This window comes from Pongo pygmaeus, chromosome 13 (genome assembly GCF_028885625.2).
Source record: "Pongo pygmaeus isolate AG05252 chromosome 13, NHGRI_mPonPyg2-v2.0_pri, whole genome shotgun sequence".
Lineage (NCBI taxonomy): Eukaryota > Metazoa > Chordata > Mammalia > Primates > Hominidae > Pongo > Pongo pygmaeus.
The window spans coordinates 115,112,325-115,139,304 of record NC_072386.2 but is presented as its reverse complement, the minus strand read 5'-3'; the positions used below and the strand labels follow the sequence as shown (position 1 = coordinate 115,139,304).

General features: G+C 55.3%; 1 protein-coding gene across 1 annotated transcript; it reads right to left on the bottom strand.

Annotated features, from left to right (window-relative positions):
- Positions 1–472: 472 nt before the first annotated feature.
- On the bottom strand, positions 473–26,980 carry ADGRD2 (adhesion G protein-coupled receptor D2). The gene is given in 28 exon segments (XM_054500199.1): positions 473–569; positions 665–844; positions 976–1,109; positions 1,621–1,747; positions 2,159–2,242; positions 2,385–2,443; positions 3,185–3,229; positions 3,313–3,354; positions 8,108–8,228; positions 9,166–9,281; positions 9,358–9,491; positions 10,039–10,192; positions 10,488–10,590; positions 10,853–10,921; positions 10,923–10,954; positions 12,227–12,382; positions 19,939–20,044; positions 20,425–20,547; positions 21,051–21,189; positions 21,927–22,038; positions 23,526–23,645; positions 23,647–23,817; positions 24,091–24,176; positions 24,563–24,661; positions 24,973–25,614; positions 25,928–26,140; positions 26,491–26,557; positions 26,945–26,980. Coding segments are annotated over 28 exon segments (3,567 nt in total).

The following is a 26,980-nucleotide window of genomic DNA, read 5'->3' as shown; positions in this document are numbered from 1 at the left end:
GTATAAGCCTGTGTCCTCCTCTGCACAGCAGGAGTGATGGCGGCTCAGGACTGCGGTGAGGACCCACGACTCTAAGGTGGTAAAGGGCTCAGCACCGTCCAGGGATACAGCAAGCGCTCATAAATGCTGGCTGCGCCTACCCTGATGATGAGGCTGAGGCCCTGGAGTCCCAAAGCCAAGTGGCAGCTTCTCTGGTTTCCTCCCTCCTCCCAGAGGGCCTGGCGTCCCCTCCCTCTGCCCAGGCCAGGACGACTCCCAGAGGACAGGAGAGCCCAACAGTCCTATTTATTACCAGACACCGCAGAGCCCGTTGGAACTTCGGAGCATGGGGGAAGGAGCAGATCACAGATAGGCAAAGACTGGGGGAAAGAGTCTGGGGACCCGGTGGGCTAGGAGAGCAGGGGGCTGAGGCCCACACTCCTTTAGGGACGCCAGAGGCTGAGGCCACGGGAGCTGGGGCCGCTGTTGGCGCTCAGGGACTTCCGCTGCGCCGTTCTGGGGTCTGGGGTCCCAGCAGAGCTGAGCTGGGCAGGGTTTGGCGACGAGTTTCCCAGCCATTCTCTAGAAACCTGGTGGGAAAGTGCGCCCTTGGGCTGGGCTGGCAGAGGATCCTGGTGGAGAACCCGGGGATGGAAGGGCTCTGGGAACTGAGGCCTGGGGAGACCTTGGCCGGTCCTCGCTGTGAGTCTCAGTTTCTCCATCCTCGGAACATCCGCATGCCCCGAGGGCTCCGCGGCCTTTCAGGAGGGGCGGTGGCGGCCCCGCGAAGGACACAGCCCGGCAGCCCCAGCTGCCCCGCGCTTCCAGCTCCGGCCGCTGAGCGGCCCGCGGGATGGGGTCGGGGCTGGAAGCGGGGGCGTCCGGAGAGCCGGGCCGGGTGGGGGGTCCGGAGGGTGGGGCCCAGGTGGAAGCTGCTCTGTTGCTACGAGCGGCCCTAGCAACGCACCCATTCAGCGGAGACAAAGGCGCTGTCACTTGAGCGCAGAGGCGCCGCCGCTCTCTTGTTCCTGCAGCCGCAGCGCCCGCGGGTGGGGGCGGGGCAGGTGGGGGAGGGGCGCTGGCCCCGGGGGGCGCCTGGGAGGGCCTGTGGGGGGCGCCTCCAGCCCATTCTGCAGAAAGGGAAGCTGAGACTCCCCGGGACCGAGATGCCAGCCGGGGATGGGGGCTGATCGGGGCCTGGGATCCCACGACCCGGGTTCACGCGGCTCTACGTTTACACCCCCGTGGCTACTGCTGTGCCTGCAGTCCGCCATCTGCGCCAGTGGGGGCCTGGCTCTGGCTCTGTGCGGGCTCTGGCTAGCGGCTGCGCCTTTCTGTGCCTCAACTTCCTCATCCGCGCAATGGGTGGATAAAGGCACCTCCCCCTCCCCCTCTCTGAATCAGAATCAGTGGGTGCCTGGGCTGAGCACTGAGCCTGCCCCTGGGAGGGGCCTGGTGAACAGGGCTCTTGCCTTCGCTGGAAACAGTCACCTGGCAGAGGCTGGGGCGTGTGGGTTTCAGATGGAAGGAGTGCCCCCTCAGGGAGACGGCCAGCGGGCATGGTCCCCATGGCTCCCCTGGGCCCAGCTGAGCTCCTCAGGCTTCAGTCCTCTCCCTGAGCCAGGCCAGGGGTGTCCTCACCCTCCCACAGTACCCACCCTGCCACTGCTCAGCCCGCCTCATGCTCCCCCCATCAGCTGTCCGGCTGGTGACCCGCAGCCTTGGAGGAAAGCACTTCTCCCTCAGCGGGTTTGGAAGGCTCTGGATCCTAGGGCATCGGGCCGGGGCCCTCAGAGGGTGAGGGGGGGGTGCTGGGCTTAGGGGGCAGAAAGAGGGGGAGGACAGAGGGAGGCAGGCTGTGCTCCTTGGCAGCGCCCACTCAGAATAGGGTTCCACGACCTACTCTCTAACGAAACCCTCCCAAGGGGTACTGCCTGGTCCCCGCCAGGCCCCCAGTGCTCCCAGGGAACCTGTGGAGTGAGGGGAGGGCCTCTGCAATTGTGGGAGGTTGGGTGTATTAATTTCAAATCACTTCCATCCTGGTACAGGGGGGCTTAGCGGTGTCCAGGCCCAAAAAGGAAAGAGGGGACCCCGTGAGGTGGGGACTGTACCTGAAGCTTTGAATGCTGTCAGTTCCACAGCCTGAGGACAGAGGGGCTGTCACAGGGGTGGCCCCCACTCCTTCTGCTGCCCCTTGCTCTGGGGACCCTTGGCTATAGGGGCCTCTGCCAGCTTGCGGCCAGCTGTTCCCCCTCCCTGGGCCCTTCAGCCCAGGAACAGAGAAACAGATCCCCGGGAAGCCCCCACCCCGGCCCTACCCAGGCCCTGTGGCTTCCTGACCCTGCCTGCTGGCCTTGCCAGCCCCCTGGCAGAGCCCTGTGCGGCCCACCCTGTCCCAGCCTCACCTGTCTCTCCGGGTTTGCAATGGAGGAGAAAGCTGAGGGGGTTCTAGGGCCATAGGTCCCTAGTGAGGAAAATGCAAACTTTTGAGAGACGAAGGCAGGAAGCCCTCTCTCTGCTCCCCCATCCTGGGAGTGGGGCCCTCAGGATCAAATACGCTAAGAATCCACTCCAAGGTTTACCTCACAGATTAGTTATGAGGCCCAGAGAGGGAAGGAAACTTGCCCAGGGGCACACAGGAGGTGTCTGGGAGCTAGGATTGGAACCCCCGGCGTGGCCTCGAAGTCGTTCAACCCATGCCCTGCCTCAGAGCCCCAACCCCATTTACTCACCATCTCCAGGAGTCCCCCAAACCCTTTGGCATGGAGCCCCAGGGAAGGTCACCCTGGACAAGCCCCATGCGTGGGCCAGGCCCCAGGAGCCCGGGTTTCCTGGCAGTGGGGAATGAGTGACAGGACATTGCTCAAGCCACAGGGCTGCAGAGTTTCCTGGGCCCTGGTTTCCTTTTTTCAGATGGGCTAAAAGGATCTGCTCTTGTCCTCCCAGCTCTGCCTGAGTGCTGGGGAAACTGAGGCACTGGGCGGCACTCCCACCTGGGTGTTGCGAGTACCTCTGAGAGCCACGTGTCTCCGGGGTGGAGCCAAGGCTATGGGGCTCCCTCGGGCTGCCTTCCAGGGACCTGGGAGCCTCAGGCTGGTCCCCCAGCTGGCAGGGCTGGCAGGGGACTGAATGGAGAGGATGTGGGGGCTGGGACCTGGCTCTGGGGGCCTCCCGCCCCCACCCACACCCTCAGTGCCCTGAGCACCTTGGCTACCTTCTTCTCAGCCATCCTCTGCAGGGCGCTCCGCACCTGGGGGAATGCTTGGAGGTCAGGCCGGGGACCCTCCCTACTCCCTTGGACCCCCCTCCCTGCAGCCGGCACCCCAGACTCACCTCCTCACTGCAGGCAGCATAAACCAGGAAGATGTACAGCCCCTGAGGACAGACCCAGCGAGTGCCTCAGCCCAGAGCCCCCTACCCCATCCCCCACAGCCTGGCCTTGCCTGGGGTCCCGGCGCCCCCCAGTGGCAGAGACACTCGCAGAGATACCCAGAGACAGGCTGATGGGCATGAAGTCGGCCCTGCCCTCGTGCCCGCCTGCGGAGGGGTAGCTGTGGCGTTTAGCAGGCCAGGGGACCAGAAGGGGCTTTGCCCAATGCAACCCCAGCCTTCAGCCTCTGCTCACCAGGCAGCCTCTCTGACTCCAGTCCTCTGTGCCCCACCCTGGGCCTGTCCCATCCTCACCACCTCACCATGCTATGCGGTGGGGTTGGGAGGGGCACATCTTTCTGAGGCTCCAAGGCCAAGTCAGGTCCTGGGACAACAGCCTGTGAGTGCCTTCTCACTGTGCCTCTAGCTGAGTGGCCTTCACCTCCCTGAGCCTCTGTCTCTTCATCTGGAAAGGGGAGGTGAGGCCAGGACTTGGCTTCTGAGGGGATGGGAGGTGCTGCTTGTGAGGGATTCACACAGTGGCTGGGGAGGAGCTGGCTCCCTCTCCCCACACCGTGGGACCAAGAGGGCCTCACCACCCTCCCTGCACCATCACATTTGGGCTCTCACTTGACCCTAACAGCAGGTCTGTGGCGGGGGTGGATTCATTCTCCCCATTTGATGCAGAGGGACCAGGAGCTGGGGGTGGGGGCAGAGGAATGGGTCCTAAGCTCCAGTGTGGCCCAGCCATGAGGCTGTCTTGGGATCCCTCCTAGGCAGTGTCACAGGCAGCTGCTTCTGTGCTGTGGCCCAGACAGGAGGACACAGGTGGGGGCCTGGAATTCCTTGGGGCCTTCCAGACTCCCAGGGCTGAAAGGTGGAGCCCAAGAGCCTGACTGGTCCCCCTGGTGCCCAGGCACCAACTGAGATGATACCACCACCCCCATTCTCCAAGACTGACCCCAAAGCCTCCCAGGTCCCCAGGCCCAGCCTGTTCTTTCTCTGTAGCCTCCACACTGCCTTCTCCATCCCATTTCCTTCTACCCACTCCTCACCACCCAAAGGCATCTTTCCAAATGCCAACCCAAGAACACTAGCACCTGCCTGACGCCCTGCATGGCTCCCAACTACCCCTGGAACAAAATCTGAGCTTTTTTTTTTTTTTTTTTGAGACAGAGTTTTCCCTCTTCTTGCCCGGGCTGGAGTGCAATGGCACAATTTTGGCTCACTGCAACTTCCACCTCCTGGGTTCAAGCGATTCTCCTGCCTCAGCCTCCCAAGTAGCTGGGACTACAGGCACGTGCCACCACGCCCAGCTAATTTTTTGTATTTAGTAGAGACCGGGTTTCACCATGTTGGTCAGGCTGGTCTCCAACTCCTGACCTCAGGTAATCCACCCGCCTCGGCCTCCCAAAGTGCTGGGATTACAGGCGTGAGCCACCGCACCTGGCCAAGTCTGAGCTCTTTACAACAGCTTTGAGGACCCCGCTCTGTCTGCCCCCCACACTCACTCCTGCCCCATTTCTCGCCAGCCTTACCCCTCATGTCCATGTCTCCCCACCATCTGATCCCACCACGCCCCCCTCCCCCGGCTTAAAACATTCTTTTCCCCTCTCCATACAGCCATCAGGTCTTGGCTGAGAGTGACCCTCTCCAGGTGGCCCATTCCACCTCTGATGAGTTGTTGCTCTGTCCCCACACTGCCTTGACCAAGGTCCCTTGTCTCTTGACCTCAGTCATGACACACTGTGGTTGTGTGGTTTTGATGTCTGTCTCTCCCTCAGGCTGAGAATGTCACAGAATTCTTTGGCCCTGGGCATCTCCACGGCCCCCAGCGTGCAGGCCAGCCCTGGCACGGGGAGGTGCTAGGGGAGTGCGTGTTGAACAACTGAACAAAACAAATGAGCTCACACTCGTGGGGCTCCTAGCACGTGCCAGGGTTTGTGCGTAGCCTTGGCAAATGTTACGTCAGCCGAACTCCACGATGATCCCATGAGGAGGGTGGGAATCTGATCCCCTTCAGTTAGATGTAGAAACGGAGGCCTGGTGCCACTTCTCCAGGCCTCACAACAAGGCTCTGTCCACCAGGGCAAGTGTGAGCGACAGCTGGTTATAGAAGTGAGGCTTTGCTCTCCCTTCACACAACCCGGCACAGAGGCCAGAAGGACACAAATTACTCTCAGAGAGTGAATGAGGTTGGGCAGAATCTCATCCCTGAGTCCCAGGCTTCCTCCCTGGTCACTTGTTCACCCTCCTAAGAGTGGGATGTACCTAGCTCATGCCCAAGACTGACGGAGAGTGAGAGAGGGACAGGGATTGAGGTGGAGTGCGAGGGGAAGACACAGAGAAACCTTGGTGCACCCAGAGAGACAGGGAGAGACCAAAGGAGAGGTGAAGGGAAAGGCCGGGCTGGGGAGAGGGACTGACTGAGAGAACAGGGCTCTGAGCCTAAGAGGGTCATGTGACTGTCAGCGGCAGGGCCCAGACCCCACTCCTGCCTTTTGAGCTCCTGCCTAAGGCAGCCTCTCCTTGCCTTCACCGGGTGACCATCCTAAGGGTAATCTGAGGCTGCCTTAGGCAGGGGCAAGAGAGCATCATGCACAGGGAGATGGAGAGGCAGAGATAAAAAGACTGGTGTCAGAGGGCTGGGCGCGGTGGCTCATGCTTGTAATCCCAGCACTTTGGGAGGCCGAGGCGGGAGGACCACTTGAGGTTAGGAGTCCAAGACCAGCCTGGGCAACATGTGGAGACCCCGTCTCCACTAAAAATAAGAAAATTATCTGGGCTTGGTGGTGGGTGCCTGTAATCCCAGCTACTCCGGAGGCTGAGGCAGGAGAATCGCTTGAACCCGGGAGTCAGAGGTTGCAGTGAGCCGAGATCGTGCCACTGCACTCCAGCCTGGGTGACGGAACGAGACTCCATCTCCAAAAACAAACAAACAAATCAACAAACAAACAAACAAAAAAACCAAACCAGTGTCAGAGAGACTAAGGAGAGAAATGGAGAAACATGAAGACACGACCAGGAAGAGCCAGGTGGGGTCAGTGCCAGAAAAAACATCCACGGCCAGAGGGTGAGAAGGGTACAGGGAGATGGGGACAGTGACAGAGGGGGAGCCTGAGAGACAGAACCAGAGAAGATTCAGAGACCAAGATTGGGACACAGAGAGAGGAAAGAATGAGAACTGAAGGGAGGGATCCAAGACAGTGCGACGGTGGCATTGCCCCATGGCAGTGTCTCTGCCCACCTGAGGGGCATGGGTGAGGACGGAGAGCATCAGGGATCCAACCCCCCATGATGTGGAGAGGGGCACCTGGCAAAGAGCTGGAGGAATCGCCATGGCAACAAGATGCCACTGCCTGCCCCACCGTGTGACAGGTGGAGAAGCCTCGCCAGGGGCCCAGCCAGACTGAACCCAGCCATGAAGCCCTGGGGGGCGTGGGGCTTGGAAGAGGGCTTCCTGCCTCGTCCCCTCACTGAACACTTCATTTCTTCATCGTGGCCATGATCTGTCTGCTCTACCAAGGGCAGCTCCACAAATACAGGGGCTTTTTGCTGCCTCTTTTGCTGCTGCGGCCCGGCACCTGGCACAGTGCCTGGCACACACTGGGCGAGCTGTGAAGAGCACAGGGGTGAAAGAGTAACTGGGTCCAAGCGCGCTCCCAGGGACCAGCCAGGACCCATCTGCGGTCATAGCTGGATGCCCTGTGGCTGAGAACGCAGACTCTGGAGTGGTGCCCTCACTGCTGCTGCCTCCTGGGGAGCCTCGGGCAAGTGACCTCATGAGGTCTCAGTTTCCCCACTTACAAGGCTTGTTGGGAGATAAAAGTAGGAGCCTGGCCTGGGGCTCAGAGGGAGCACCCAGGCACTGTGAGTGGCTGTTACCACCTTGGGTCTCCTTCTTCAAGGAAAAGATGGAGGGTCCCCAGCTTGGAGGGCACATGGACCCTGGGTGGAGTTTGCACCTGACTTCCTGAGCCTGGCGCAGTCTAGCGTGGGCCCTCGCCCACCCACCTTTTGGCCCTGAGAGGGACCCGGGCTGGGCAAGCAGGGAGCAGGAGGTACAGGTGACGGGGAGAGGTGCCTGGGGGGATGGTCCAGGGAGGTTGAGGGAAAGCGAGGGGCCAGGAAGGGCCTCGGTGGTCCTCCCTGACTCCCAGCACCCAGCCCCCTGGCTGTCACTTCAGTTAATGTTCTGGTCTCCCACAGACCTGCCAATCCCCCGAGAGGGACCTAGTTGGCCCCCTCCCTGTGGTTCCAGGACACAGACCCCAAGAGACCCGGGAAGCCAGGGCCCTTTCCTGTGGCCTCATGAACTGGCCTCCTCACCAAACCCTCTTCTAAACTGCTATCCCAGCAGGCCGCAGACCCCAAGGGGGAGGTGACTGATGCCCTGTGTCCCCTCCCCAGCTTCCTGGCAAGAACTAAGTGGCTCTGGCACCAGTCAAGGGGCTGGAATTTCTGCCAGACCCTGAGTGTCCAAGCACAGTGAGCCTTAACACCCTCTTTCTGGGCCTCAGCCTCCCTAGCTGGCAGAGGGGCCCCATGAGCCTCCTGCATGAACTGCTGGTTGATTGGAGGTTGCCTGTTCCCACTCCCACCCTCAAAACCCCTTCTTAGATAGGATGTCCCAGTTGCTGTTGAATGTCTCCCATGATGGAGACCTCACTCCCCCCACCAGGCCCTGACACCCCAGTTGTCCCCTCTGAGCTTTCATGCACGTCAGGGCCTAGTCCCAGAAGGTTGGGGCTGGAGGTACCTGGATGGAGTTGAGGCCCACGGCAGCGTAGGCCCAGGCGGGGCTCAGGTGTACCAGGATGCCCACCAGCCAGGTCAGGCCCAGGACGGGCAGCAGGACCAGCATGGGCTTCACCGTAGCCCTGTAGGAGGGCAGGCAGGGCTGATGGGGGTTGGGAGGCCTCGGGAGCTCCCAGCAGGGTTCCAGGGATAGCAGCACCTGTAAGTGCCTGGAGCGGGGTGGGAGCTGAGGGCCGGGACCACGGCTCAGCAGGACTTAGCGGGAGCCAGAACCTTTGACTGGACTTTGTTGCCCCCCCCCCACCCAGTGACAGAGGTGGCATGAAGTAGGGTAGCGGCACTCGGGAGATGGGGTCCCAGCCCCCAACCTGGCTGGAAGGAATGGGGTGGTAGCTGTCCAGAGGGGGCGCTGAGGCCTGAGCAGTGGGACCAGCAGGGATGGGGTCAGAAGGACTCCCTTCTCCCTCTCCAAGGGCCCTGGGGTTCCCTGGCTTTTCGGGGACCCCCTCCCAGCTTGGGCTGCCCTGTGCTTGGTGGAGGATGGGTGGGGAAGGGGAAAGCCAGCAAGGAAGCAGGGCTGGGAAAGGCCGGTGGGGTCTCCCTCTCTCCCAGAGCGTGACCCTGGAGGGCGATGGGGGTCTTTGGGGACCCAGGTCCTTACCCTGAACCTGAACTTCTGGAGCTAACCCTGAACTTCTGGGGCTAACCCTGATTTGAGGGTCTCCCCTACTGTGTCTCCTGCAGCCTATCAGTACCTTCCGCAGAGAGTGCACCCCTCGAACAGTGGCCGGTGTCCACAGCTCCCTCACACGGATCAGTGACCATCCCCACATGTGACACGCACGGGTGCATGTTGACACATGTTGACATGCCCGAGCATGTGTGACACAGATGCAGGGACACGTGTGTACCCACATACTCAATACAGACTTGGGCATGGCCACACGGCCACGCTCTGGACACAGACTCACACATGCTCTCGCCCAGTGAGCCTCACGCCTGGTGCTGGCTGACTCGGAACTCCCTGCTTCCTCCTGGCTCCCCGTTCTGGGGCCTCACCATATCTGGGTCCAGATCTGCTGCTGCAGGCAGGGCCGTGGGCTCGACATGCGGGCACGGCGGCGGGCGCTGGACACGGTGATCATCACCACATGGGTCAGGATGTAGGTGTTGGCCTGGAGACCTGGGGTCAGTTGGTGAGAGGACTTCCCCATCCCCAACACGCACCTCCCCTGCAGGTCCCCAGCTCACAGTCAGCACGAAGAGCACCGGCCCCACGAAGGCCCATATGGCATATGTGTGCACATTGAGCCAGCAATGTCCGGCGGCCACGTAGTCATGGGGGAGCATGGCCAGGGTGACCGCCACGATGCCCACAGGCACGCCTAGGGGAGGGAGAAGGGGGCCTCAAGGCCGGGTCACCTGCTTTTTCCTCTCCAGGACCCAGGATCCGCCCCCCAAGCTGCAGCTGTCCCCTACTGGAGGTTGTACTGGGGGCACTGGGGAGGTCCAAGGAGCAGGGCTGGGGGCTCTGATACTGTTGGGGTGGTATTGGAGCCACAGCAGTTTGGGAGTCGAGAGCTGAGGCTGCTTTGGAGGCTACAGCTGGGAGTCTCTGGAGATGGAGGCTGGGCAACTGGCTGGCTACAGATTTGGGGAGATAGCACTGCGGATGGAGAGGGGAGGCTGTGAGGTGGAGAAGGATTCTGAAGAATGGGGATGGGTAAATTGGAGGTTAATAGAAATGAGGAAATTGAGGTCATGTCAGAGATGGGGCTGGCTGGGTGGTGCTGGGTGCTGGGTGATGCTAAATGCCGGATGCCGAGTGGTGCTGGGTGCTGAGTGCTGGGTGTGGGGCCATGTTAGATGGCAGGGTCAGCAGTGCAAGGTACAGCTGAGGAGAAGAGAGTGCAGGCGCAGAGCAGGCCTCACCCCAGCCTGTGGCATGGTAGAGCCACATGCCCGGGCCCGGGTGCATGCTCACAGCTACCACCTTCCTCCACAGCAGCAGCCCCTCCACCAGCATCCAGGAGAATGCCACCAGAAAGAGGAAGTGCGCTGCGACTGTGACAGCCACACATGTCACCTGTGGGAGGGTGGGGATCCCCACCCAGGTCCGAGGTCAGACGCAGGTGCAGGCCAGCCCCACGGCCCATGCCCAGCCTGGCCTTGCCAACCCAAAGAAGTGTCAGTGGGTGAGGCCTCTGGGCAGCAGCCTGGGCCCCGCTCCACCATTTGGGGCCTTTCCTCCCGGGGCCCTGCTCCTCCCCAGTGAAGTGGAGCCACGTGAAAATGGTTGGGGGGAGGGGGTCACCCTAGAAAAGCCCACAGGCACTTTCCCAGGCTTCCCCGGGCTTCCAGCCCACCCACTGGCTGCCCACCTCATTGGCCTTGGCCCACTCGCTGGTCATGAGGAAGCCCTCGGCAGAGGCCAGGGAGAAGCTGAGGTTCTTGTGGACTGTGGTTTGCTCTGACTTGGGGACCCTGGAGGGGACAGAGGAGTCAGTTAACAAGAACACCACTGCCGGTCCCCACACCCCGTAGGGCCCTGTCCTGCCCGATCCCCGTGCCTGGGCAGATGGAGGGAAGGAGAGCAGCTCCACAGGGGACCCGGCACATCCTAAGGAGAGGCTCAGACCAAGGTTCTGCTGGGACCAAGGATGGACACCCGACCGATGGGGACATGGAGGCCTGAGCGAGGCGGGAGGGCCCAGGCCACCAGGCTACAGTGGTGAACTCTCCTCACCCGGCCACCAGGAAGAGCAAGAAGGTGGTGGTGAGGGCGCAGAAGGACACGCCACAGCCCACAAATGACAGTCTTCAGCAGCGACTCCTCCTCAGGGCCTCTCTGTGTGGAGGGACAGAGAAACCCCCCTGGCACCACCCAGACCCGACCCAGGCCAGACCTCTCCCCGCCTAGTGACTCTAACGCCCCCCGAGCCACATTCACCTCCGCAGTGCAGCAGCAGCCAGCAGGACCCAGGCCTGCACGCAGTAGGCATTTAATAAGCAGGCGTGAGCATGTCCTCTCCTGCTGGCTCTCCCTAGACTGACCCCAACTGGCCCGGATTCCACCAACTGGACAGCTACTAAGAGCGCTGACTGACGTGCCCACGGGGAGGGATCCCGGGGACCATGGAGTATCATCAGAATGGGGCTGCGGATGGATTGTTCATGATGTGGAAAACTGTCCACGCTCTGACTTTTTTTTTTTTTGCTTTGAGACAACCTGTCACCCAGGCTGCAGTGCAAGTGGCACAATCTCAGCTCACTGCAACCTCCGCCTCCTGGGTTCAAGTGATTCTTGTGCCTCAGCCTCCCGAGTAGCTGGGACCACAGGCACGGGCCACCATGCCCGGCTAATTTTTGTATTTTTAGTAGAGATGGGGTTTCACCATGTTGGCCAGGCTGGTCTCCAACTCCTGACCTCAAATGATCCGCCTGCCTTGGCCTCCCAAAGTGGTCGGATTACAGGTGGGAGCCACCGTGCCTGGCCCTGACTTTATTGGAAGAATGCATTTGGTAACATGTTTTTGTAGTGTGCCCCTTAACACGTCAAGTGACCCCAGCGTTCCTGAGGCTCAGGTCCCATCTCACCTGACTTCTCAGCAAGTAACCACTCCGGGGCCCTTTCCAGCTCCAGTGAGTCCAACCCCTCCTGACGTCCTCGTAGAGTTTTCCCCCAACAATTTTTTTTACAATTTATTATTTACTCATTTATTTTTAGACAGGGTTTTGCTCTCTCACCCAGGCTGGAGTGCAGTGGTGTGATCTTGGCTCACTGCAGCCTCAACTTCCTGGGCTCAAGCAATCCTCCTGCCTCAGCCTCCTGAGTAGTTGGGACTATAGGTGCGAGCTACCATGCTCGGCTAATTTTTGCATTTTTTGTAGAGACGGGGTTTTGCCATGTTGCCCAGGCTGGTCTTGAACTCCTGGGCTCAAGTGATCAGCCGCCCAAAGTGCTGGGACAACAGGCATGAACTACTGTGCGCAGCCCTGTCCCCCACAATCTATGAAAGCTGGCACCCCTCAGAGGCTTCTTCTGGCTACCTATTGGCTCTTCTCTTCACCTCCAGCTAAGAACCCCACTCCTGACACGCCCCTCCCACCGTGCACTCACCTGTACTTCATAGATTTGCAGCAGGATGGCAAAGCTGGTGCTGTGGTTGCAGAAGCAGGCGGTGGAGTCCGGGTACAGGGCAGCCACGGAGCAGCCTGTGGTGGCCCAGGCAGCCCCTGTATATGGGCTTGGGGAATGGGGAGGGAACAGGGGGCTCTTGAGATAAGGTGGACAAGTGGGTGAGGGGCCAGGAACAAGCAGGGGAAAGGCTCTCCCCAAAGCCTGGGGCCCGTCACTGCCCTGCCTCTAACCAGCTACGTGACCTTGGCGAGTCACCACCCCTTCCTGGGTCTCAGTTTTTCACCTATAAAATGTGCTTGACATTCTTAGGATGGTAGGAGGGCAGGGCTGATCCCAGTGATTGCCATTTATCAACTTAATTAATTACTGAGCCACTGGGACCAAGGTTCCCTACCTCAGCTAAAGATCCAGGGTAGGGAGCCAGGATAATCCCTGGAGCCTGCTCTGCTCCTTCAAGAGTCCAAGGGCCCTGGTCTCAGATAGATCAAGTTCAACGCCCATTTGACAGATGAGTCTCTTCCTAGGCACCTCACAGAGTGAGTGCTTCCTCCTTCACATACTCCTATGACAGGGAGCTCACTACCCCCTGGGTAATACATCCTCCCCCCTCAGCTTGTCCTAGAGCTGGGAGGATCCTGGAGTCACTCCGAAAGGCAGATGGTGAACAGAGGTCAAAACCATGTGTTAGTCTTGCCTCATCCCCAAGCAGAGTGGACATATTTTAAAAAAAATCATCTTAAAGGCTGAGTTCGGTGGCTCACACCTGTAATCCTAGTACTTTGGGAGGCTGAGTGGGTGGATCACCTGAGGTCAGGAGTTCGAGACCAGCCTGGCCATCATGACAAAACCCTGTCTCTACTAAAAATACAAAAATTAGTTGGGCGTGATGGTGGGCGCCTGTAATCCCAGCTACTTGGGAGGCTGAGGCAGGAGAATCGCTTGAACCCGGGAGATGGAGGTTGTATTGAGCCGAGATTGCGCTACTGCACTCCAGCCTAGGCGACAGAGCAAGACTCCATCTCAAAAAAAAAAAAAAAAGAACCTGGAAATGGAAACTCACCTGATACTGTAGTTCCAGAAAGCACAGACAGGCTCCACCAGCTTATGACGGAAGGTCTGGAGGCAGGAGACAGGGACAGGGCAGGTGCATGAGCGTGGATTGAGGGGCACGGGGCAGGTGTGAGTGTGGATGGGAAAGGAGAGAGACCAGAAGGAATGGAGGGACGCCGAGGACTCTGCATTTTAGGGACCAGGGGATTGCCGACCATGAATCGTGGGTGAAGGGGCAGAGGGGAGGCAGAGGGAGGAGAGTGCAGGCTCTCATTCCAGCATGGTGTGGAAGGTGGAAAAACTGAGAACGAGCTAAGCAGCCATCACCAGGGAGCAGTTAAGCAACTGCGCCTCTCCTCTCCTTGGGACACTGTCTCTGGTAAGATGAACACACAGACCTCTGGCTACTGATGTGGAAAGATCTCTGTGATACGTTGTTCAGTAAAGGAAGAATCCACAACATTGGGCATGATATAAGCCCATTTATGTGAAAAATTAAGGTCTGCATACTTGTGAAAACACACACACACGTACACACACAGCATGTGTGGGAGCAAACACGCAGTGAACCTAACAGTTCTGGTTAGGTCTGGGTTTGAATGTGTTATCATGAATGTGTTAGTTCTTTTGTAATTAAACAATGACAAAAATATAGATTTTATAACATGTCATTAAGCAGTGAAGACACATCAGGTGGCCAGTGGTACGAGCCCCAGTCTAGGTAGGGAAGGTAGCCTGAGCTTGGGACTTGGGCCATCTGTCCTGACTGGGGAGGGTGATGGTAATGATACCTCTCTTTGTGTCTTGCCAAGCACTTTCATGTCCTTTATTGTAGCTGATCTTCATAGCAACCTAAGAGACAGCTATAAATTCATGCAATTTCAGATGAGGAAACTGAGGCTCAGAGAGGAGGGTTAACCTGCTCAAGATTACGCAGCGCCATGCTTTGCATGGCTCCGCTGAAAGAGCAAGGGCTTTCATTTTGCAAAAGGAAAGAAATATATATAGCGTTATGTGCCCAGAAAACAGCTTAAGTAAAATGCACCAAAATGTTCATAGCGGTTATCTCTGAGTAATACAATTTTGTCTTCATCCTTTTCTATATTTTCTGAATTTGTCACAATGAGTAACACATCACTTTTATTTAGTTTTATTTTAACATATTTTAAATTATTAATATATAAATATAGTCTCAAAAATTCGTCCTTTAGAATATTAAACAAGGCTGGGCGTGGAGGCTCACTTTGGGAGGCTGAGGCAGGAGGATCACTTGGGCCCAGGAGTTTGAGACCAGCCTGGACAACAAAGTGAGATCCTATCTCTGAAAAATACAAAATAAAATTAGCCAGGCGTGGTGGTATGGACCTGTAGTACCACCTACTTGGGAGGGTGAGCTGGAAGGACTGCTTGATCCCAGGAGGTCGAGGTCGCAGTGAGCTGTGATGATGCCACTGCACTCCAGCCTGGGCGACAGAGGGAGAGACTGCCTCAAAAATAAATAAATAATAAAAATAAAAATATAAGCAAAATTGGTAAAGTTCTAGCTAGACTGGCCAAGAATGAAAAAGAAAACATCACTGTAGAGCCTACAGATGTGAAAAGGAAATATTATAAGCAACTCTGTGATAGAAATTTGACAACCGGGATGAAATGGACACATTCTTTGAAAGGCGCAAATTACCAAACCATCTCAAGAAGAAATAAAACACTCAAATAACCTATATCAATCAAAGAAACCGAATGCACAATTAAAAATCTTTCCACAAAGAACACACGAGGTCCAGAGGAATTCACTGGTGAAGCCGATCAAACATTCACAGAGGAGGACAGAACTCTTCCCAACCCATTTTATGAGGTCAGCATTAATCTGACACCCAAACCAGAGGAAGACAGTACAAGAAACTACAGAACACATTATTCATGAACATAAACACAAAAATCGTCAACAAAATACTAGCTAATTGAATCCAGCAATATATTTAAAAGATAATACACCATAACCAAATTACACTGATCTCAGGAATCCAAGGTTGGTTTAACACTTGAAAATCAGTCAGTGCAATTCACTAGATTAATGAAATAAATGAGAAAACCATATGATCATATCAACATGCAAGAAACATTTGACAAAATTCAAAGGCCATTCACGATAAAAATTCTCAGCAAACCAGGAAGAGAAGGGAACTCGATTTGATGGACATCTACAAAAAGCCCAAACATCACACTTAATGGTGAAAGTCTGGATGCCTTCCTTCTAAGATAAAGAATGAGACAAGGTTGCCTGGCCTCACCACTCCAATTCAACATCGATCCAGAGATCCTAGCTGGTGCAACAGAGGAAGAAAAAGAAAGAAAAGAAAGGAAGAAAAGGGAGGAAAGGAAGGAAGGAAGAAGGAAGGGAGGCAGGAAGGAAGGAAGGAGAGAGAAAGAAAGAAAGAAAGAGAGGAAGGAAGGAAGGAAGAAAGGAAGAAAGAGAGAAAGACATGGATTGGAAAGGAGAAACAAAAACTGCCTTTATTTGCAGACAACATGAGCATATACGTAGATAATCCTAGAGATTCCAGAAAAGAGCTACTGCAAGTACTAAGTGAGTTTGGCAAGGTTGCAGAATATAGTATCATTGTACAAAAATCAATTATATTACTATATACTAGCAATGAACAGTTTAAAATTAAGAAAACAATACCATTTCTGGTAATATCCAAAACTTTGTAATACTTAGGAATATATTTAACAAAATATCTCTAAGATCTGTACACTGAAAGGTATATATCACTGAGAAAAAAATGTAAAAACCCTAAATAAATGGAAAGCTATATCTTGATAATGAATTGAAAGATGCCAGTTCTCCCAAATTGATATATAGAGTCAATGCGATGCTAATCAAAATACCGGTAGGTTTTCTACAGACATTTATGAGCTGATTCTAAAATATATAGGGAAATGCAAAGAATCTAGAATAGCCAAAGTAATTTTGAAAAAGAACAAGGCTGGGTGTGGTAGCTTGTGCCTGTAATCCCAGCACTTTGGGAGGCCAAGGCAGGTGGATTGCTAGAGCTCAGGAGTTTGAGATCAGCCTGGGCAACATGGAAAAATCCTGTCTCTACAAAAAGAGAAAAAAAAATTAGCCAGGCATGGTAGATCGCCTGTAATCCCAGCTACTTGAGGGGCTGGGGCTGAGGCGGGAGGAGGATTGCTTGAGCCAGGGAACCTACAATGAGCCGTGTTTATACCACTGTACTCCAGCCTGGGCAACAAAATTAGACCCTGTCTCAAAAAAAGAAAAGAAAAAGAACGAAGTTAGGCCAGGCACCGTTGCTCACACCTGTAATCCCAGCACTTTGGGAGGCTGAGGCAGATGGATCACTTGAGGTCAGGAGTTCGAGACCAGCCTGGCCAACATGGTGAAACCCCATCTCTACTAAAAATACAAAAAATTGACGGGGCGTGGTGGCACGTGCCTATAATCTCAGCTACTGTAGGCTGGGGCAGGAAAATCACTTGAACCCGGGAGGCGGAGGTTGCAGTGAGCCAAGATCACACCACTACACTCTAGCCTGGGTGACAGAGTGAGACTCCATCTCAAAAACAAAAAACAAATTAAAAAAAAACAAAGTTGGAAGATACACTACCTGATTTCAAGGCTTACTATACAGGCACATTAATCAGGACAGTATGAAATTAACATAGGGATAGGCATATAGATCACTAGAACAGAACACACAGCCCAGAAATAGATTTACACATATGCAGACAATTGATTTCAACAAAGGTGACAAGAAAATTCAACGGGAGCAAAGAATAATCTTTTCAACAAATAGTGTTGGAACTGGTTGTCTATATGGAAAAAAATGAACTTCAACCTTTTTAACTTCATAATATATAGAACTTAACTTGAAATAAATCATATACCTACATGTAAAAGCTAAAGTGATAAACTTCTTTGAGAATATCTTTGTGACCTTGGGATTGGCAAAGCTTTCTTAGATAGGATACAAAAAGCATGAGCTATGCAAGACAAAAATTGACAAATTGGACTTCATCACAATTAAAAACTTATCTTCCAAAGATACTGTTAAGAAAACAAAAAGCAAGCCACAGACTGGCAGAAATTATTCACAAGACATATCTCTAACAAAGGACTTGTATCCAAAATATACAAAGAATTCTTACAACTCAATAATAAAACAAATAATTTAAAAATTGGGGAAAAGATTTGAAGATGCATTTAACAAAGGAAGATATATGAATGCTTAATAAGTGTATAAAGAGATGCCCAGAGTCATTGGTTTTCAAGGAATTGCAGCTTAAATCCACAATGAGATATCAATACATGACTATTATAATGAATGATATTAAAAACACTGACAAGGATGTTGGCAGAGGTGTGGAGCAACTGGAACTCTCCAACGCTGCTAGTAGGAATGTCAAAATGGTTCAACCACTTTGGGGAACAATTTGACAGTCTCTTAGGAAGTTAAAATATGCTTATCCTACAACTCAGCAAGTCTACTTTCAGGAATCTACCTAGTAAAGAGAAATCATTTATCCACAAAAAGACTTGTATATGAGTGTTCATAGCAGACTTATTCATAGTAGCCCAAACTGAAAACAAGTCAAATCTCTGTCAACAGGTAAATGGATAAACAAATCATGGTACATCCATATACCTCAATACTACTTAGCAGTGAAAAAGGAATGAGCTATTGAAACATGTGCAACAACATGAATGATTCTCAACAATGGGACCTGAGCAAAAGCCAGGCCTTAACACATACTAGATGATTCCATTTACATGAAATGCTAGAAAAGACAGACACAGGGCCGGACGCAGTGGCTCACACCTGTAATCCCAGCACTTTGGGAGGCCGAGGCGGGTGGAGACCGAGGTCGGGAGTTGGAGACCAGCCTGACCAACATGGAGAAACCCCATCTCTACCAAAAAAAAAAAAAATATATATATATATATATATATTTATATGTATATATATATATATACACAAAATTAGCCGGACGTGGTAGCACATGCCTATAGTCCCAGCTACTCAGGAGGCTAAGGCAGGAGAATTGCTTGAACCCGGGGGGCAGAGGTTGCAGTGAGCTGAGATTTCGCCACTTGCACTCCAGCCTGGGTGACAGAGTGAGACTCTGTCTCAAAAAAAAAGAAAAAATCAGAGCATGGATGCTTTTCCATATCATGAACAATCCACCCGCAGCCCCATTCTGACAATATATACAAGAGACTGATAAGCTGTGGTGTGTGTATGTGTGTGTGTGTGTCCAAGATTACTGGTTGTGAGCAAAGAAGACTTGCTTTCTCTGAAACATTCTAGTGTTTCAGAAGGGAGAAGAAATTTGTGTATTAAGCGTGAAATGAAATTTAACATATCTTGCAGATCTTTCCATGTCAGTTTATAGAGAAATACCTCAATCCCTATATAACTTTCAGTTGACTATTCCATTGCACACTTGGCCCCTATTACCTGCAGGAGATTGGTTCCAGGACCCCCAAGGATGCCAAAACCTGCTGAGGCTCAAGTTTTTTATGTAAAATGGCTTGATATTTGCATATAACCTACACACATGCTCCTGTATACTTTAAGTCATCTCTAGATTACTTGTAATACCTAATACAACTTAAATGCTATATAAATAGCTGTTATACTGTCTTGCTTAGGAAATAAAATATAAATATATAAATAGCTGTTATACTGTCTTGTGTATGACCCCCAGAATAAAAGTCTATAGATGTTCAGTACAGACACTATTTTTTCTGAATATTTTCCACCCATGGTTGCTTGAATCCTTGGTGGTGAAACCCTCCCATTATGGAGGGCTGACCATATATATCTACAAACCTTTTTTTTTTGAGACAGAGTCTTGTTCTATCACCCAGGCTGGAGGGCAGTGGTGTGATTTCGGCTTACTACAACCTCCGCCTCCTGGGTTCAAGCGGTTCTCCTGCCTCAGCCTCCCCAATAGCTGGGACTACAGGTGTGCACCACCATGCCTGGCTAACTTTTATGTCTTTTTAGTAGAGATGGGGTTTCACCATGTTGGCCAGGCTAGTTTCGAATTCCTGACCTCAAGTGATCAGCCTGCCTCGGCCTCCCAAAGTGCTGGGATTACAGGCATGAGCCACCATGCCCGGACCTACAAAACTTTTAAAGTAGTCCCCTACTGATGGACATTTAGGTTATTTTTATTTGTATGAAGCACATTCATATGTGAAGGCCCCTGTACACACACTGCAGTGAGTGAATGAATGAATTCCCTGCACATGCTGCAGTGAATGACTCCATGGGAACTAACAGGTTTTCAAGTTATGCAGACTCAGAATGAAATCCCAGCTCTGCCACTTACAAGCTGGGGCCAATCACATCAGCTCTCCCAAGCTTTGGATGAAGTGCGCAGTTGGAGGATTAAATGAATGATGCATATCTGTGGCAGCTGCCATAAGGTGACCCTGCAGTCAATTGTTTCCCTTCCCACTCCCTTGAGGACAACGGAGGTGGCTTGCAGGTACATTTTGTGGGCATTATTAGGCCTTGGTTGTCCAATGAATAAATACTGGGGGTTGGGGGAACTGAACCGGGACACGTGCACCAGGACGGCTGCTTCCCAGAAGCGCCACCCGGTACCTGGGCCTGGTGCTGCAGATGAAAAGTCACAGCCATGTTGACCTCTCCAGTGATGTCCCACACTTCAGAGGAGATGATGGCTGACCCCACCTGGGTGCTTAGGAACCTGTGGGAAGAATGGGAGCTTTCAAGGGTGGCTGTGGAGGAGGGATGGTGTCTGGGTGGGGCATGTCACCCAGGCCCCCTACGGTGGAGGTGGCGGCCTCTGTGTCTGAAGAGATATCAGGAATTGTGGCACCTGGTTCAGTCTTGCCTTAGGGACTTGCTGGTAACTTGGGTAAGTCCCAACACAGAAGCCAGAACCCCAGACAGGAGTTGAGCCATGTTCACCTCCGGCAGGTGCAGAATCGTGTGTACGTTGGGCAGGGGTGGGAAAGGGTGGGCCCTGGGCTGCTAAGGACACATGCGCCCACCAGAACGGGGACTCTGGCCTTCCCTGAGGAGGGGACACAGGCCCTCACAGCCCTCCAGGTGGCGCCTACTCACCTCTGCACCCTGTTTGCCTCCTCTGAGCTGGCAGGGGCCTGGGGCTCTAGGTCCAGTCCCTCTGGGGTGTACTGGAAGACTCTGGAGGTGAACCAGCTGTGGATCACAGTGACTCCAGAGAGGCTTGGCTGAGAGGAAGGGGCACCAAGGCACCACCCAGTGGCTGGGCAAGCACCACTAGTTGGCCCCGAGGGTGATGCTCTCCCCACTCTACAGATAGGGAAACTGAGGCTCAGAGAGGTTAAATGACTTCCCTAAGATCACACAGCTAAGAAGTGGAAGAGCCAAAATTCCAAGCAGTCAAAGTCCATGTGCTTAACCTCACAACTCCAAGGCCCTTTGCCCCTTGCCCTAATCCCCCACCCCTGCATGGCATCAAGCATAGGGGATCTTCCTCCACCACCCACTCCCGAGGGAAGATGTGTGTGGTTCCGTGGAGGAGAGTAAGTGAACACCACTATGTGGTGGGTGCTTTTAACCTCATAAGCCACAAGGCAGGTAGTAATGTGCCCATTTTATAGACGAGCAAACTGAGGATCTGAAAGATGAGTAGCACAGCTAGCAACGGTTAGAGCTGAGGTTTGACCCAGAACCCAACAGGGCTCTGGACACCCCCTCATCCTCACCCACCTTTCCCGAGGAGTCGCCTCACTTCACTCGCAGGAATGTGGATATGGCCGGGCCCCTCTGTATGCCCACCAGGCATTGTGAATAAGCAGCCCCTCATGCTGGCCTCCCTCAAGCGTAAGCTCCGCACCTCCAGGCCTGGGGGTAAATGGGGCTGGGTGGCTGGACCTCGGAGTGAGGTCTTTCTGCTGAGCAGGCCCAGCTAGCAGGGTCTGGATCCCTCTCTTCCTGCCATAGGCCTAGGAGGCCACCATTCCTGCTCAGAGAGGTTCAGCAACTTACCCAAGGCAAATCTGACTTTTCCAATTCCAGGGGAAGGGGGTCACTGAGAAGGGGGGGCGGTCACCGCGAGGCAGGACCTGAATATTGACGAGTCACCAGAAACTGGTGGGTATCCGAAGGGCACGTGTTTGTACCTGAAGCTTCACCACAGGTGCACCCCCATTAAGGCTACAAACATTCACGGAGTGGGTACTTGGGCTCGGCCCCGAGATGCAGAGACGGCTCAGAAACAGCCTTACCACTCAAGGAGTGTCCCGTGGAGGGAGATAATTCCATTATGTAATTACCAGAAATGCAATGAAAGACATGTTCAAGGTTCTGGGGTAACAGAGGCGGGAGGAACTGTCTCTCAGAGGAGGAGAGAGCTAAAACAGGAAGGCTTCCTAGAGGGAGTGATGCCCACACAGGGTTCTGAAGGATGTATAGGTGTTTGCTAGGAGATGGAGGGAGAGAGGGCATTCTGGATGCAGGGCACAGCATGCCAAAGGCAGGAAACAGAATGGAGTGTCTGTGGAAGTGCAGACAGCTCCCAGTCACCGGGCTGAGGAGGGAGGTCTGAGTCCAGCCGTGTGGGCAGGTGGGTGCAGGCTCACCAGCATGGCGGTGCTGAATGCGCATTCGGGGCTGCTCTGAGGTCATTGTGGTGCTCAGCAGGGGTGCCAGGCGCTGCACACTCTCCACCAGAGCCATAGGCCCACCGACCACCTGGGAGGACGCCGCATCTCAGCTCCCTGTCACACTCTGCACCCCACTGCCGCCTGCCCTAAGCGCTGGGATGAATGCTCCATGATCTGGGAGGTGGTCCTGCCCTCTCCAGACCCTCCGTGGCCCTTTAAAGACTCTAGGATCAAGTCCTGGGTCCTCAGGTTGACATTTGAAGCCCTGCCTGCCCCAGCCTCCTTCGACCTATCCAATTCTATCTCCCAAGCCACCCCATCCTCCTGTTTGCCAACCAGCGCACACTCCGAAGGCTGGGCCATGCCTACCCGTTTGGTGTGGCTCAGTGCTAGACCCGTAATGGGTGCTCAACACTGAGATTCCAAAAGGAAAGCCATGGGTGGGGGTGGTGAGAGCAGGGGAGGGAGGAGAGGAACCTGCATTCATGGGGCACCTACTCTGTGCTGGGCAAGTCACACTGTTCATCCCTAACGCCTCTCCACTGCCATAGCAAGGCTGGTGTGATCATCCCCATTCCCCAGGGAAGAAAACTGAGCTTCAGTCTGGCTTTCCCCAGTCTACCGCAGTGCCTCGGATCCCTAATCAACTATGGGCTTGCACACTTCCCAGGATGGGGAGCTCACTACCCGTGGTGAATCATTCCATAGAACCAGCCTCCTGTGTTATGCCGTCTTCCCCTACCCCCATGTCCTAGTCCCAGTTCTGTCCTCTGAGGCCCACAGGGGGACCAGGTTTGCTCCTTCAACCCCAGATAATTTGCAGGCACTGTTCATGATTCTCATTTCCTCCCTGCTCTGGGCTGATCACTCCCAGGCCGACAGCCACTTCCGCCAGGACAAGGTTTCCAAGAGCCTCTCCATCTGGATAGCACCTTTCATGTTGTCCAGAGTGTCTGGGCTGTTTAGGCAGACAAGGTGGACTGTCCACTTTGCATAGATCCCCCACTTAAGGTGGTCAGCAGTTTCTTACTGACTGGTGGCTCTTAATCACTTCATTTAACTACAGAAGTTATTGTTAAAGTGCAATTTTTTTTTTTTTTTTTTTTTTTTTTTGAGACAGAGTCTCACTCTGTCACCCAGGCTGGAGTGCAGTGGTGTGATCTCGGCTCACTGCAACCTCCTCCCCCTGGGTTTAAGTGATTCTCCTGCCTCAGCCTCTCGAGTAGCTGGGATTACAGGTGCCTGCTACCAGGCCTGGCTAATTTTGTATTTTTAGTAGAGACAGGGTTTCACTCTGTTGGCCAGGCTGGTCTCGAACTCCTGACCTCAAGTGATCCACCCGCCTCGACCTCCCAAAGTGCTGGGATTATAGGCGTGAGCCACCGCGCCCAGCCTCAAGTGCAATTGTTTGTGGAAGTTCAACTTATCAAATAGACAAAAGAGAAGCTTCTCCGGATTGACGCAGAGATGGAGCCCAGAGCTAGGTCCTGACTCCCCCACAGCTACATAACCAGCTGGTGGCTAGGCTGGAACCACAGCCCAGGCCCCTGCCCCACCCAGCCCTGTCAGCCTCACCTCAGGGATGGACAGCCATGTGTCAGCCACCTGCTCCTCCAGGACCAGGCTGGCCACAGATACAACGCCTTGGCTCAGCTGCTCCCAGGGGCCTGTCAACAACAGCTCTGGGTTGACAGGGCCCAGCCCCGAGGGCCACCACCCTCTTCAGGAAGCGCACAACAGCCAGCAGTGCGGCCGGCCCCAGCGGAGCCATCTCCATCACCAGGACATGCTCCAGAAGGCCCAGGAAGCTGGAGGCCTCTGCTGGGGACAGGGCTCCATGGACTTCGGAGAGGGGGTCTGGGAGGAGCTGTGGGCAGAGGAGCCACTGACTCCGGGTCTGGTTGTTATGAGGGGATCCCCCCAAGGGCCACACTTGGGCTTTGCCAGGGTCTTCTTGGTGGGCACCCATTAAACTTGTCACAAGCCCCCAACTCTCAGGGGCTACAGAATAGGGAGCCTGAATGGCCTTAATTCCTGCAGACACACCAGGTGGGTGTCCCCTTTACAAGGGAGGAAACTGAGGTGCAGCGAGGTGACCCATGGAGCCCCCAGGCTCTCCAGCCCCTGAGAGGGAGCTCACCACAATGTTGTTGGCTAAGGCGTTGACTCGGCTGATAACATCCTGGCCAGGCCATGATTGGGCATCCTGCAGCCGATGATAGGTCTCTGCAAAGGAGTGGATGCCAGGCTGGGCCCCGGGGAATACCCCTGTCCAGAGATGCCAGCCTGTTCAGTGACCTCCACCCACCACGTGCTGCCCAAGGAAGGAAGAGCACCTTGATGGCTGAGTGTCCAGAGTCTTACACACAGTGTTCTAGATGGGGAAACTGAGGCACAGAATGGCAAAAGAGCTTGCCCAAGGTTACACAATTTGGATTCACCCTTAGGTCCGTCTGGACCCACTGCTCTGTGGCCTATACTCCATGGAGACCTTGAAGCTCTGAGTTTATTCTGAATTCCCAGACTTTGCCAACAGCTCACCCCCTCTCAGTCTACTCCGGTCCACACCGGCTTTCCCTTCAGCAAAGCCCAGGGGCGCACCCAGGGCGCACCTGTCCGGTAGCAGCAGAGGAAGGGCTGCGGCTCCAGGCAGAGCTCAGAGCCCGCACTGCGAGGTCCCAGGTTCCACGTAGGGCACTCCTCGGAGGGCACTGGCAGGGGCGGGAGAGCTGTCAGGGCTCCCTAGGGGTCCTGGGCACCCTGGAGAGCCAGGACGCACGGCCCCGGGGTTAGGTGGCAATGTGAAACCTGAGAGAGAGGCACTGTGGCCAGCTCGGGGTGGGGGTAAGGGGGCCGGGGGACGAGCGCAGACCCCCAGGCTGCTGGGACCAGGTTTATGCTGGAGCTTGCAGGCACTGCGGCCTGGAGAGGGCATGGCCAGAGCTAGGCGTGGGTCGAGTTCCAGGGTCGGAAGGGAAGGATTCGGGGCCATGCGGTGGGGCCGGGGCGGGGCGGGTCGTACCGGGACACAGAAGGCGCACCCACACCATGGGCAGCAGCGAGGGTGCGACGTCCAGGGCGCCCGGGTCCCAGCGGAAGAGCAGGCCCTCTGGGAGTGGCGCGCAGGCCCGTGCCCGGTGCAGCTGAGCGGGGCTCAGCGCCCGCGCCCACAGGTGGAAGTCGGTGAGGTTGCCGCTGAAGGCGTCACGCACCGAGAAGCCACCGCCCAGAGAGTCCTGATCCTGGCCCAGCACCAGGATGCCGCCGGACGGCACCGGGTGGCCGGCGCCCAGCCCCCGCGCCCCAGCGCGCCGCCTCCCGTCGGAGAACAGCGCCCAGCGCCCGCCCCGCTGCTCTCACGTGGCGCACACATGGTGCCAGCGGCCGTCGGCGCGGAAGGCTGAGAGGAAGGGCGCGTGTTGCCCACGCACCACCAGCGCAGCGCGCACGACGCCCCCCGGCTCGGCGAAGGCGCGCAGCAGCAGCGCGTTGGGCAGCGCGGGCGCGGCAACGGAGAAGAGCGCTGCGGGATCGGGCGAGGCACAGTCCCACTGCACGTGAGCACACGCGGTCAGCGCTGCCAGCTCAGGTAGAGGGCTCCGCAGCCGCGCCGCCCGGTCAGCCGTCCTCTCGCCGAACACCAGCACGGCGGTGGTGCGCGCACCTGCAGGGACACGTGGGCTGCGACCTCAGTTTCTTCACCTGTGCACATGGTCCTGCCCCTGCCCTTTGGCTCAGCGGCAGGGTTCTTTCAAGGCTTTGGGGTGCCTCCCCACCTCGGGAAGGAGGAAATGGGGGCTAGCGTTCCCCTGCCCAAGAGTCAAGCCCCAACGTCCAGTCCAGGGCAAGGGAACCTGGAGATGCAATGGGGTCTTACTCCCGGCTCATTCTGCAAATATTGTCACTGTGGGCTCCTATATCTGAAGGTCACCAGAGCCTCTGCCCCTTGCTCCCATTTCCCAGGGGCCCGCACTCACGCCTCTGTGGGGGTCTCCGCAGAGAGGCCTCTCTTTGGCCCACCCAGACCGGATCGCGCAGCCGTGAAGCAAGAGCCCCATCAGGGGGCTGCAGTGCCAAGTGGCCAAACTGCTGCTCGCAGGACTCTTGGGCCTGCCACCAGCTCAGTCGCTGTCCAGAGAATTTGCACACCCCACCTGCAGTCTTCACCACCTCGCCGGGGGCCACGGGGGCTAAAAACGATAAGAGAGACGGTGGGGGGTGCATTTTGTGGGCATCTGACTCTTCCAGGGCTGGGCAGAGATAACGACACTGGGCTTGGAGTCATTCGGGCTGGATGGGGCTGAACCTGGCCATGTCTATGGCCCGCTGAGTCCTGTCCTCTTGCAGAGCTCTTTTCGTCATCTGCACAATGGCAGGAATGAGACAGAAACTATGAAGTGTTCCTCGCAGGGCCTGGTATGGTGGGGGTGGAACTAAATGTTACTCTTCCCCTCCTTTGCATTCTAGGCCGGTGCACCCCTTGGATCACAGACTTGCTTAGCTGGGGGACGGAGACCCTCCCTGGGGGGATCCCTCATACCAACCTGGGCCCAGGGGTTCCTTGATTCACCTGGGGAGTTGGAGGGGGTCCCAGAGAGACTCCTGATCTGGGAGAGAAGAAGACAGGTGGGGGCTGGGGCAACCCTCCCCGCACACTTGCAGTTATTGAATGCCTACTCTGGGGGTGGGTGGGAGGGGGCATTCAGTGGAAGCTGCAGACTCTGCAGTCAGACCTGGATTCAAATCCCACCACTCAGAGTATGATCTCGGGAGGGCCCTTCGCTGCCCTGAGCCTTTTCCGTGTGTGAGGAGTAAACAGGCTGATGAGTAAGAGGGGTTGCCCTTTGTGACTGCTTTTATTCCGTCTGTGCCAGGGCTTATCTTGGATAACCTTTGCAGTGACCTTATGAGGTAAGGATGGCCACTTGGAACCCTTGAAGCTGTGAGTCCCCTTGACCTCCTCCCAGCCACCGCCCTCCCAGAGGTGAAGGTACCAGGAGGCAGAGGAAACAGTAGCACCACGGTGCCAT